At 42.8% G+C, this 11,328-nt stretch overlaps 1 protein-coding gene across 2 annotated transcripts in view; it reads right to left on the bottom strand.

Moving 5' to 3' along the window:
- Positions 1-18: 18 nt before the first annotated feature.
- ahr1b (aryl hydrocarbon receptor 1b) overlaps positions 19-11,328 on the bottom strand; it is a 32,278-nt gene continuing 20,968 nt past the window's right edge. The window contains exons 9-12 of one of the 2 annotated variants that reach the window (XR_014621717.1): positions 9,602-9,743; positions 8,288-9,518; positions 383-3,989; positions 19-230 (exon numbers count right to left, since the gene is read on the bottom strand). Coding sequence is in view for 1 of the 2 variants with exons in the window: in XM_084347661.1 (XP_084203787.1) it covers positions 3,831-3,989; positions 8,288-9,518; positions 9,602-9,743 (1,532 nt within the window). In the remaining variant the exon portion in view is untranslated. Of the gene's footprint in view, positions 3,990-8,287; positions 9,519-9,601; positions 9,744-11,328 lie in introns of both variants that reach the window. The other variant, XM_084347661.1, reaches the window with a different exon arrangement.

Genomic DNA, 11,328 nt, shown 5'->3' with positions numbered 1-11,328 from the left:
ATATATGAGGCGATTCAGTGTGATTGCACAAAATCCTTTATTTCCAGGATCCAAGAGCACATTTCAACACACGGCTCGAAGACAAACTGCATTTTTAAAAAGTTTTCTTTACGTACAGCTACGACCTTCAGTGATAAAAGTAGCAAAATAAAGTCTGTGTGCCTTAAAAAAACGAACCACGACGAAACAGCTCACGGAGAGTTTGGTTCCAAAGTTTGACTCCAACTTGGCTGAAAACACAATGAAAACAATGAAACAGTCACTTTTAAATGTTATCTGGTGGACAAAGTGGATTTTAAGAGACTAAAAAAGGAAAAAGATTTAATATTTTTATGTAAAATGTTTTGAAATACGTCTTCAGATACTGACTGGCCTGACTTACCGTTATGGCACCGTTTAGTTTGGAGCTAAAGTGACAAACATGACATGAAGATAAAACACAACTCTTGGGAACAATATTCAACAACATGGAGTCATAAAATGCTTTTCTCTACAAGACTATTTTCAGTGCTGGAGAACAGGTGATTTTAAAGTAGTGCTTGCAATAACACCATTAAAAAACACAGTTATATACACACACAACCTTTTTTTTGTTTGTTTTTAAAGCGCCTTGGAAAATGATTGTCATTTATAAATGTTTTCTTTCATACAGCATTTGATCTCGACTGGTTTAAATAATCTGTTTTATAAGAAAAGTTTACAAAAAAATTAGCAAAAACAAAAAAAACAAACAAATCTGTAAATGCATTTAATCGTCGTGATGCTAACCAACATCGACAAATCACCTCGAAGCACCTTTTTGTGAAATAAAAGCTTCATGTTTCAAAAACGCCTTTAAACAGTTTTACACGAGACATTCAACAACGGAGCAACTGCAGACACACGTGTGTTCACATGTTTCTCATTTGGTTTCTGAGTCGGTGCTAAATGCTAAATGCTGTCCAGTCTGTCGTCCACCCTCCAGCTTCCTTTTCTTTCTTTCAGGTCTTTTAAATGTTTTAATGCTGCGTTCAAGTCACATCAGTGCCAAGCTAGTTTATGTATTTCGATGAGAGGAGTTAGCCCACACACCACGAGCGAAACATTAGCTTTCATTAGCTTTTTTGTTAGGATTCATTTTGTTGTTTGCGAGACTGAAGTTGATGCAACTTTTAAAAAAGTGCTATTAACTTCAACATTTTGGATTAAAGTTCAGATTATTAGATTTTAGACAGTGGAAACTATCTTTAATAAATATTTCTAATGAGCAGCTGCACCTGTTATTTACGGTTATTCTGACGTGACATGAACGCAGCATCATCTCTCATTTCCCTCTGGGATACAGATGTGGGAGTCCGGGTTCTGATTCTACGAGGAAACCAGTTTTGTTGTATTGTTCGGAGGAAGTCTGGTGAGCAGTTTGTTTGACCGTGTAACATTCAAACAAAAACAACAAAGACACAAAACTGTCTGTACGACAGCCGTATAAAAGTCTCAGTGAAGTTCAGGAGCAGCGTGTACGGTATCGTCTGTCACAGTGTCTGTTTGGACTTTTTCAAACCTGCAGGTACGAAAGGTGAAACGCCTCGTTTCTGCATCGGAGGATTCACAGTGAGAAGAAAAAGTACGTCAAAGGAAGGACGAAACTATTCAGACAGCTTCATGTTTGAGCTTCGTCAGCTCTGTTGATCCTGCTTTGATTTTTAATTAATCAACATTTTATATTCTCTGAATCATTAAATCACTACGGTGTGATGACAGGAAGCTAAACTTGAGAAATACTTCCATGCACTTCCTCCTCGGCCTTCGGTTGTGATCTATTATTTACAGTTAGGTCCTTGATGGATTACTGTGTGCATGTAAGTGCACTCAGTGTTTCGCGGTACACGACACGACTGCAGGGTAAAGTAAGTCTGACGGGCCGAGCCGCCGAGACAAGGCATTAACGGGAGAGTTTCACACTGTCTCCGGTCAGGAAACAAAAATGCTTTTTCTGTTTGATTTCAGTGCCACTGACGGACAAATCAAGATGTCCAGAACATACATGTAAGTGCACAACATCATTGTAAACCTCAGGTAGGCTAAAATGCAGCATTAGGATCAACAACGTGATGCCAGCGGCGATAAATTAAACCTCTTCCTCCTGTCTGACTGTTTACTTTCTGTTTGAATCTCATCTCAACAACAATAACGAGAAGAATTGAAATGCTGTTTTGTTGACACGTAAAGCACCAGGACGAACGACATCTACCGACCCTACAGGTCTTCTACACATCTAGGTGACGAACGAACACTGAAGTTTAAATAATCTGTTTGTATAAACGTCCTCTAACTTTACGAACCGCTCACATCAGGATGAACAAGCAGGTTACCAGCAGACATGTAGGAGGTTGAAGTCTGTGAGTGTTATTTCTACACGTTTCACAATAACTGCAGACCAGTTTTCAAAGCAGAGCGTAATTTTCAAGAAAGAATATTCTGTTCACTTAAACACTCTTTAATATTTATTCTGCATACTCCCCTGCCGTTGATATTTAAATCTGCGAGATAACTACACGTGGTGCCGGCACGAAGTCTGGCATAAACTCATCAACTTGATCGCTCTGTAAAGATCGAGAAATGGCTGAGAAAAAAAACAAAGAGGAGAAGGTCAGAAGATCAGTGAGGCTTTCCAACGAAAGGCATGAATATGGAAGTGGTCGATCGATACGGCTTCTTCAGGATACAGATTACCGGAAATCAAAGAGAGATATTTGGAAACAATCTACATGTGCAGCAAAATGTAGAATTACCAGTAAAGGAAGTACAATTTTCAGGTACTTTACTTGAGTGTTTTCTTTTTTCTTCTGCTTTATACTTCCTCTCCACTACATTTATTGGATACATTTAGGTACTAGTTACTTTGCATAGTCAGATTTTTTGTTTTTATAGGCTGGTAATTGTGATTTGTTACCGATCAGATCGTGTTTTGGGACATTTTGTGAGACAATGCTGCAGAGCAGAAGTAACAACAAGTAGTTTATTTTATCGGCAATAAGAAAAAAGTTGCTGCACTGATAATCAATCTATCCCTCGTATACAGATACGGAGGTTGCTCGGTTGTTTTTCCACGGACATGTGCAAAGCTTCTGGCGGAGGACTGATGGGAGGGGTGTTTATGTTTGGCTGAAGTGGATGAATTCATTAAGATTAAATGAAATCTAAAGATAATGACAAAATGTACATTATTGTCACGTAAAGGAAGAATTAAAAAATGCTCTGTGTTTGCACGCTGGAGGAAAATCGAACTCTGCTCTGGAAAGTAGGAAACAACCTTAAAACGTTCGGTCTGCTTTTAGAAACGGTCTGCAGGAATGTGAAGGATGCTCTTAATTTGAAAAGTCCAGTGCTGAAACTTTCTACCATTTTACAACGGAGACATATTGATTATCTGAGCTGGAATCCATGTTGAGTTAAACATCTTGCGGTGACCCAGAAACAAAGGGAACTTATTTCAGTATCAGATAAACAGAGACTTCTTCTTCTCTTCTTCTTCTTCTTCTTCTTTAACAGTGTATATACACATCAGACAGTGATGAGTTTTGGCTCGGGAGCAAAAATCCAATCAGATATCGTTCCAGTGAGTCTGAAAACTAAAAACACCCACTGACGTTCAATTTATCCGAACACGGAGATGAATCTGTCAGTGAGTAGAAATATCATAACACACAGTGAGACACAAAAAAACGTAATTCCTTCGTCTCCGTTCGTCGTTCGTTGTCGATCCTCGTCATGAAGATTATTAAAAAATGGATGTTCATATCTTTCATTGTTCCATCTGTACCTTGTCTTCTCTAACAGCCGTCGCCCTTTCAGAGGAAGAATCCAGATTTCTGGGGGTCCTGCAGGGCGGAGAGTCCGTCTGGACAGGAGACGGGGATGTCGCCCGTCGCCACGCCGTTCCCGTTGGGCATCAGACACGTCCTGATGTACGCGGCGTTGGTGGCACTGAGGAGGCAGCCGTTCTCCAGCTGGAACACAAAAACAAAGTGGTTTCAGCTCATGAAAGTCTCCTTTTGATTTTAGTATCGCTTCACTATATCAGCTGAGGGCTAAGTAAACGAACATATGGACTGCAGCTACAGCACATTTTGACTTTTGTGCCCTGAATAAGTCCCCGCAGGTGCAAACAGAAACTCCTGACAGGAAGCAGGTCAGGTCAAGTCCTGAGAGCCACCATGACACAATGAGGAAGAGGAGGAGTGATGAAGGGAAGCACTGTCACAGGAGGAAGCAGCAGAGGAAGGAGAATCCTTCAGTGTGTATCTGTTGTGATCACTTACATCACCGTCACTTTAATCCCCTTCAGTGAGTCTAAACAGATTAACTCGCCGGTCAGCTAGTTAGCACTGAAGGAGTTAAGGAGCAGGACAGAAGAAAGCTTTCTTCTTCTCTTCTTCATTGATCGATTAATGATTAATCATTAACATCCCTAATCTTATTTCATCTAATATGAATTTAAACACAGGTGTGATACATTTTAAACACTTCTTTTCTTTCATGCAGCCATGTCACATATTCAACTGAATTAAACAGATTTGAAATTGTTTCCTTTTTCTCTTTTCATGTTGCGACTTTTAGGGTTTTTTTCTGTCACAAAATCAAAGTCTGAATTTTTGTTTGTTTAGTTTTCAGACAAAAAAAACTCAAATAAATGTGTCTGAAATTAAATGAAACGGAGTATCTGTGTCTGCTTTCACATGTCGGTTGTGTCAAAAGGTCTGTGGTTGATGTGTATTTTGGATTAGCGTAGCATGCTATTACCCTACCCTGATAGCATTAGTCATACAGAGTGTCTGTGAGTAATTAGTCATGTTGATAGAATCAGTGTCAGTGTTTTCTTATTTAATTACAGTCACTGACTCCAACAGCCTCTTGTTCCTGGACTACATCGCTCTCTGTGTCTGTTCTTATTTCCAAAGCTTTAGTGTGTTTTTAATATTGCTATGTTCATTTTATATTTCTGGTTTTATCTTTTCTATTTGAGCAAACTCACATCTATTACTACACTCTGTTGTTAAACATTTTGTCTGATCTGTGAATGTATTTTTTATTGTTGGATAACATTTATAGCTTTACTGCTCTGATTCTTAGGTTATATCATTACAGATATCTTGCAAGTGGAAAGGGAACAATACAAGATTTTACCCCAAGTTAAGATAAAAACACTCACTAAGTTAATTGCGATGAATTTTCAGTTTCGGCATAATCGTGAGATGTGATAATAAAATTGACAGCGTGCAGTCCGACATCGATTTCCTGATCATTTTTGAATTGCCGCAAATGTGAGTCGTATCTTTGCAGAGCGTCCTTAATCAAGATTGTTTGTTTTTCAGGAAGAAAGATGTGTCCAATAAACATATTTATTTAAAAAAAAAAAAAAGTAAGGTCACCTAATTCTCTAAGTTTTTAAGATATTTTGATGTGGATATCGCAGTTATTTTGGACAGGATATATCGTCCCATGCCTACTCGAAAGGAGCGGTGCTTCTCATGATAAACACATCTTATGATTGTGTATTCATTATGAGCATTTCCATCATCTCGAGTCTTTTTCTGGCTTTCCAGGACACTAACTCACATCCCGACAGTGAATCAAACTACAGTGGAGCGCTGCTGCCTCTCTGCGAGCTGAGAATAGCCTCGCCTGCCTCCCCCTCCGTCCTGCGTTCACAGCATTAGGTAATGATGACAGTCAAATTGTAGGTCAGCAGCGCTCATGCTTGACTGCTCGGCCTGCCAGTATTTTTCTTTCAGCGACAGTCACTGACCCTGAAGAATAACAGTGGAGGCTGAACGGGGCGGGGATGAATGGATGCCTGCCGGGGTCGGCCCATCTCTGGGGGCCGACCGTGTCCCATCCCGACCTTATTCTATTCATTAGTGTATTCTTTCTCACTATACTGCCTCTTTGCTTTTCTATCCCCTTTTCTCGTACTTCATTATATCTCCTTTGTTATTCTGCGAGTTTGTTTTTCGCTCTAAACACCAGCGGTGCTCTTCATGCTTGGGAAAACAGAAGGCTGCGGAACAATAACACTGAAAAATAGATGGAGGAGCGTCCAGAGATGATGAGAAGCAGAAAACAGACGGTCCGTTTGATTATTACCGGACAGATCATCATCTTGACTTTATTTAACTGCTATAAAACATCATGAATATGTTAGATGGATGATTTTCTGTAGTTTTCCTGACACCAACCTTTAATGTTTAGTTTTTTATTGTCAGTTTTTATTTGAATTAAGCTTTCCTTTGTTTGTCAAAAACAGGATGACTGGCCTCTCTAACAATAGAGACTTGTTCTACTGGACCAGAAAAGTAAACCAGAGTTGCTCCTGAGACATTCCTGGTTTAAATCATGCTTCGTTAATTGCTGAGGTCTCATTACCTCGTTATGTTTTACGATGGGAATTTCTCCAGACCTCCAGCTATGTGGCTCTGATTTCTTTTAGGATGACATTCCCCAGCCCTCACTGCTCTGTCATTACTGGAACTACAGTAGTTTTTGTTGGACTTGAGCTTTGAGATTTGAGCTTCTCCTAAACATTTACAGTCTCATTAACCAACTCAAATAATGTTATTGGGATCTGACTTCCATCAAGAGACCTACAGTTCAGACAAAGTCTGAAAATGTTCCTTTTCATTCACTTTTTCATCTTTGTTTCTCTGTAGATTATTTTCTTGATTAATTTTACATCCATCCATCCAACCAACCAACCAAACAACCAACCATCCATCTAACCAACCAACCATCCAACCAACCATCCATCCAACCAACCAACCAACCAACCAACCATCCATCCAACCAACCAACCATCCATCTAACCAACCAACCATCCAACCAACCAACAAGCCAACCAACCATCCATCCAACCAACCAACCAACCAACCAACCAACCAACCAACCAACCAACCATCCATCCAACCAACCAACCAACATCCATCCAACCAACCAACCAACCAACCAACCAACCAACCAATCATGCAACCAAAAAACAACCAACCAACCAAACAACTGACCATCCAACAAACCAAACAAACAACACACCAACCAACCATCAAATCAACGACCATGGGAAAAGATAACAATCTACATTCAACAGTAAGTAAAGATGAGGGTAAAGTTAGTCGTTTTTAAGTTACAGTGAAGGTTATTCCTGCTCAGTGTAGAAGCACACACAGTGTAATTGACCTAAATGCACCACACTGTCAAACATCAGCTCAGATAAAACCAACTCCTCCTCGTAGAGACTCTCCTGCAGTAGATCCTAGTCCACTCCACTCTCAGACCGTGCTGCCCTGACCCATCTCCCCCTTGTCTTATTTACATGGCATGTCTGGTCGCATCATCACAGTTTACACTGAGCTCCATGCCAGCCCACGGCCTCTGTGTGCTGACTCGGAAAAAAATCCATTTTCATGACAGTGAAAGAGAACAGCGCAGGGTTGAAGGGTTGTGGATCCTGCAGCTCTCGGTGTGTTGACGTTCGCTGATATTTCAGGGTCATACACACTCGAGGCCTCGTCGGCGGGCTCGAATCAAGAGTCCTTCTCGCAGACCAAACAGTTGTGAGGAGAGCTGGCAGCTTCGGTCGTTTTGAGAAGGAAAAGAGGAAGACAGAAGAGCTCTGACAGGAGACAGACGCTCTCAGTGGGATTCAGTTTCAGGGACGGGAAAGCATTACTCACCTTGAACAGCCCTGTTTTCATTGGACTAATATAAATAGGACATTACCCTCAAAGCTGTGTGTTTAATGAAACCTACAGGAATCATTGGATTTAACTCTCATCATCACAATCATAATCACAACAATGTTTGTTTAAAGGGAAAAGAATCTACAGATCGCTGCTCACACAGTTTTACATTTTAATTACAGACCTTGAAAAGATATTTTACTAAAACATGAATCAAACTCTGCTGATTGTGACGATCAGAACTGATTCAAACACACCCGTAAAGACCTGATGAAGCAGATCAGCTGACTTCAACACACCAACGAGACAGTGTACGATCTTTATTTCAACTACTTTCTGTATTTCCGCTCTAACTGGTGGTGTTTTTACAGCTGGATATAATTTGTAGCACCTTAGAATTTAAACGAGTGGAGTTACAGTGAGTTACTTGCTGCAGTTTTAATTCTAGTAATGATGAAACGGCGGAAACAAAAGGAGAGTGAGTAGCAAAGAGAGTGTTTGGCTGCGCGAGTAAATACGAGCGAGCTGCTGAGAAAACAAAAAAAACCACAAGAACTATGTCCTCGGTGTCTTACCTTGCTGTGGGTGGAGTCCTGTGTGGTGGTGTTGAACATGCTGTAGGCCTCTAACGACGGCAGGCTGTGCTGCGGCTGTGACAGACCCAGCAACTGCTCCAACTCCAGTGTGGAGCTCTGGGTGGGACACTGGGGAAAACGAGATGGAGGAACCTGAGTCTGCAGCTGGTAGGGCCTCGTCGAAGAGACTAAACTCTGGTAGTGACAAACGTCTGGAGTCGCTCCGTTCAGCACCGAGCCACCAGGATGCGGCGTGCTGTAACCTGTGTGGTTGACCTCCATGTTGGGTGGGAAGGCGGGGTGTCCGTTTGGGATGTACGATCCGTTTGTTGTCTGGAAGCCTGGGAGCTGATTTTCGGACTGCAGGTGGAGCGAGTGCTGCTCCTGCTGAAGCGGCCACTGCTGACTCAGGTGTTTACGGTTTAGCGGTGAGGCTTTGAGGACAGTATGAGGGTGGTGATGGTTGTGGTGGTTCTCCGTCGTCACCACCCAGTGACCGTTGGGAATCCCAGTTAATACCTTTGTGTCCACCGGTGCAGGCTGGGAAACGCCTGCACTCGCGTGTTGCTGCATCTGTTGGGACAGCTGGATGATGGGCGGAGCTGGAGGAGCAGCAGGTGGCTGCTGGGTGACGCTTGTGTCGTCATCCCCTTCGGTGCCGTTCTCCAGCGCGTCGTGGATGTAGGAGAGGATTTCGTTGTTGGTGAGGAGGTCGCTTAGTGTCGGGATGTGGTTGGGGTCCAGCTCCACCTGCATCATCCTCTCGTCCAGCAGCAGCAGCTCCAGGTCTTCGGCGTTCAGTCCCAGGTTCTCCAGAGCATTAAAGAGCTCGCTGTTGGAGCAGGTTTCCTCTCCGTCCAGCGACAGAGAGTCCAGAGTGGCCAGCAGTGGGTCGAAACTTGCTTTCGAGCCGCCGTAGCTGCTGTCACCCGGCTGCTCGCTGAAAAGGCTGCTGTGGTACGACATCTTGGGCTCCGGGTCTGGCTGGCAGACGTACACGGACTCGTCCTGGCTCATCAGCGCTCCCAGGAGGCCCTTTGGGTCCAGGTCCTCCGAGGAGTTCTTGTCCTGTTTGCTCTTCTCTGACTTGCTGCCTTTGGCTTTGCCCTGGAAGGAATCAGGGAAGCCGTGCAGAGGATAACCCGTCTGGTAGAGCATCGCCTCTCCGGTGGCGAAGGTGAACGGCAGATGCATGGATCGCTTCCTCAGGTGCTCCCCTCCTTCTTCATCCCTGTGAGAACACGTTAGAGAAAATAAATTAGCAGATTAAGTAGTTAAAACTCAAAAATCAAGCTGGACCCGTTGTGTACTTACACCAAAGGCCTCTGCGTGGCGATGATGTAGTCCGGTTTGCCGTTCTTGTAGACGAGCCTGGCGTTGGCCTGGACCCACTTCCAGCGGTTCTCCTTGGTGAGCAGCCTGAAGACGGTGAGGCCGCTCTCGCCCGTCTTGATCACTGGAATCACATCAGAGCGGATGTTAGAGGCTCCGTGTCGCGGCTGTTTACGTCCCGAACGCCCCGCAGTGAGCACACACTCACGCTGCATTTGCTCAGCCGGGCGTGCTGCTGTGATGGAGGCTGCATGCTGATGTTCACTCCGGCTACATGCACATGTTACAAGTCCTGTTTGCACACACTGTTGTGACTGTCGGGGTGTGTGATCGTGGTGCAGGTCGTGTTTCTGAACAAGATCTCAGGTGGAAACCAGTGGAAGCTGCTTCCTCACAGACTAAAATACCAGCAGAACAGTTGAGGAGCAGCCGACTAATATTGGCAGTTTGTGTTTGTCTTTTTATTCTATTTTGCAGAAGAAATAAGAGTCAACTGTCCTCTTAATGTCTATTTTTTGCTTCGTAACTTAATACTACTTTATTTTCTAGTCTGCACTACTTGCTTCACCTGACTCTCCTGTATTTATTTAGTTTTTCCTCCTCTATTCTAGCAGCCAGCATCGAGTGTCATACATCATTTGATTCAGGAGAACTTTCAGTTTCATTCTGGCTCATTTAAAGTCCTAATTTTACATCTGCTTTGTCTGAGAATGTTTTAATTATGTGTATTTTTCCTGTGAACTCAGACTGAACCACAGGAAGTTATTTTTTGTATTTAAAACAGACGTTCTTGGATGTTTTAGACTTCCATCTGATCTTTCCTATGCAAGTTTCAGACATGTATTAGTCAGTCAGTGCTGCATATTTTTAGCAGTAAAAGCCACGAGATGCTGACCTTTAGAAGGAACTGCAATATTTATGTCTGTGGACAAACTCTCCTCCTCATCCTGTGTAGCTCAGAGACTCTGCAGCGTTCCAGCTCGTTTATTTTCCCTGAAACAGTCATCAAACTGAGATCTGTGGCAGATTATCTCTACTGACTCTGCATGAATCCTGTCTGCTGGATGAATGAACAATGTGTATGAACTGTTATTATTACAGAATATATGAGTAAAGATGTTTGGTACAGAATCTGCTCCTTGCCTATTGTGATAATGATCAGTAGTAGTCTGACGTGCTCGTGTGTTTAACAGCAGTATCTGTGTTGTTCTGTATGAAACTCCCATCTGTGCGTGCATCAGAGCGTGCCCAACACATACGTATCTCTGTTGTATGTTTCCAAATGCATATGCATGTATTTCTGCTCCTGTATGCATGACTACATGCATACAGTGTGTGTCTTTGTGTGTGCGAGCGAGTCTGGTCGCAGTGTGTTGAGGGCACCATGGTTACGACTAACCGGGTCATCCGGTACACGAGCTAAGTAGGACACTTGACTCCCGCTCTGAGATTGCCTCCACACACAGAGTGTTTGTTTGTTTGTTTGTTGCATGTGTTACAAATGTATGTTGAGCCGAACATGAGTGAGGGGTCAATAACATTAACTCTGGATGTACACTGAGTCTACAGCTGCAAACATCACATCTGTGTGATGTAAGAAAAGTCAATAAATCAGCTAAATCAATTCTTATCATCACTCTGTGAACTCTGTCTGCCGAAAATAGACTTTTCACCAATGTTTACATGTTTGTTGTGTCGTTAAAGAGCCC

This window comes from Pagrus pagrus (assembly GCF_965226575.1).
Source record: "Pagrus pagrus genome assembly, chromosome: 24".
Lineage (NCBI taxonomy): Eukaryota > Metazoa > Chordata > Actinopteri > Spariformes > Sparidae > Pagrus > Pagrus pagrus.
This window is presented reverse-complemented; position numbering and strand designations above follow the sequence as displayed.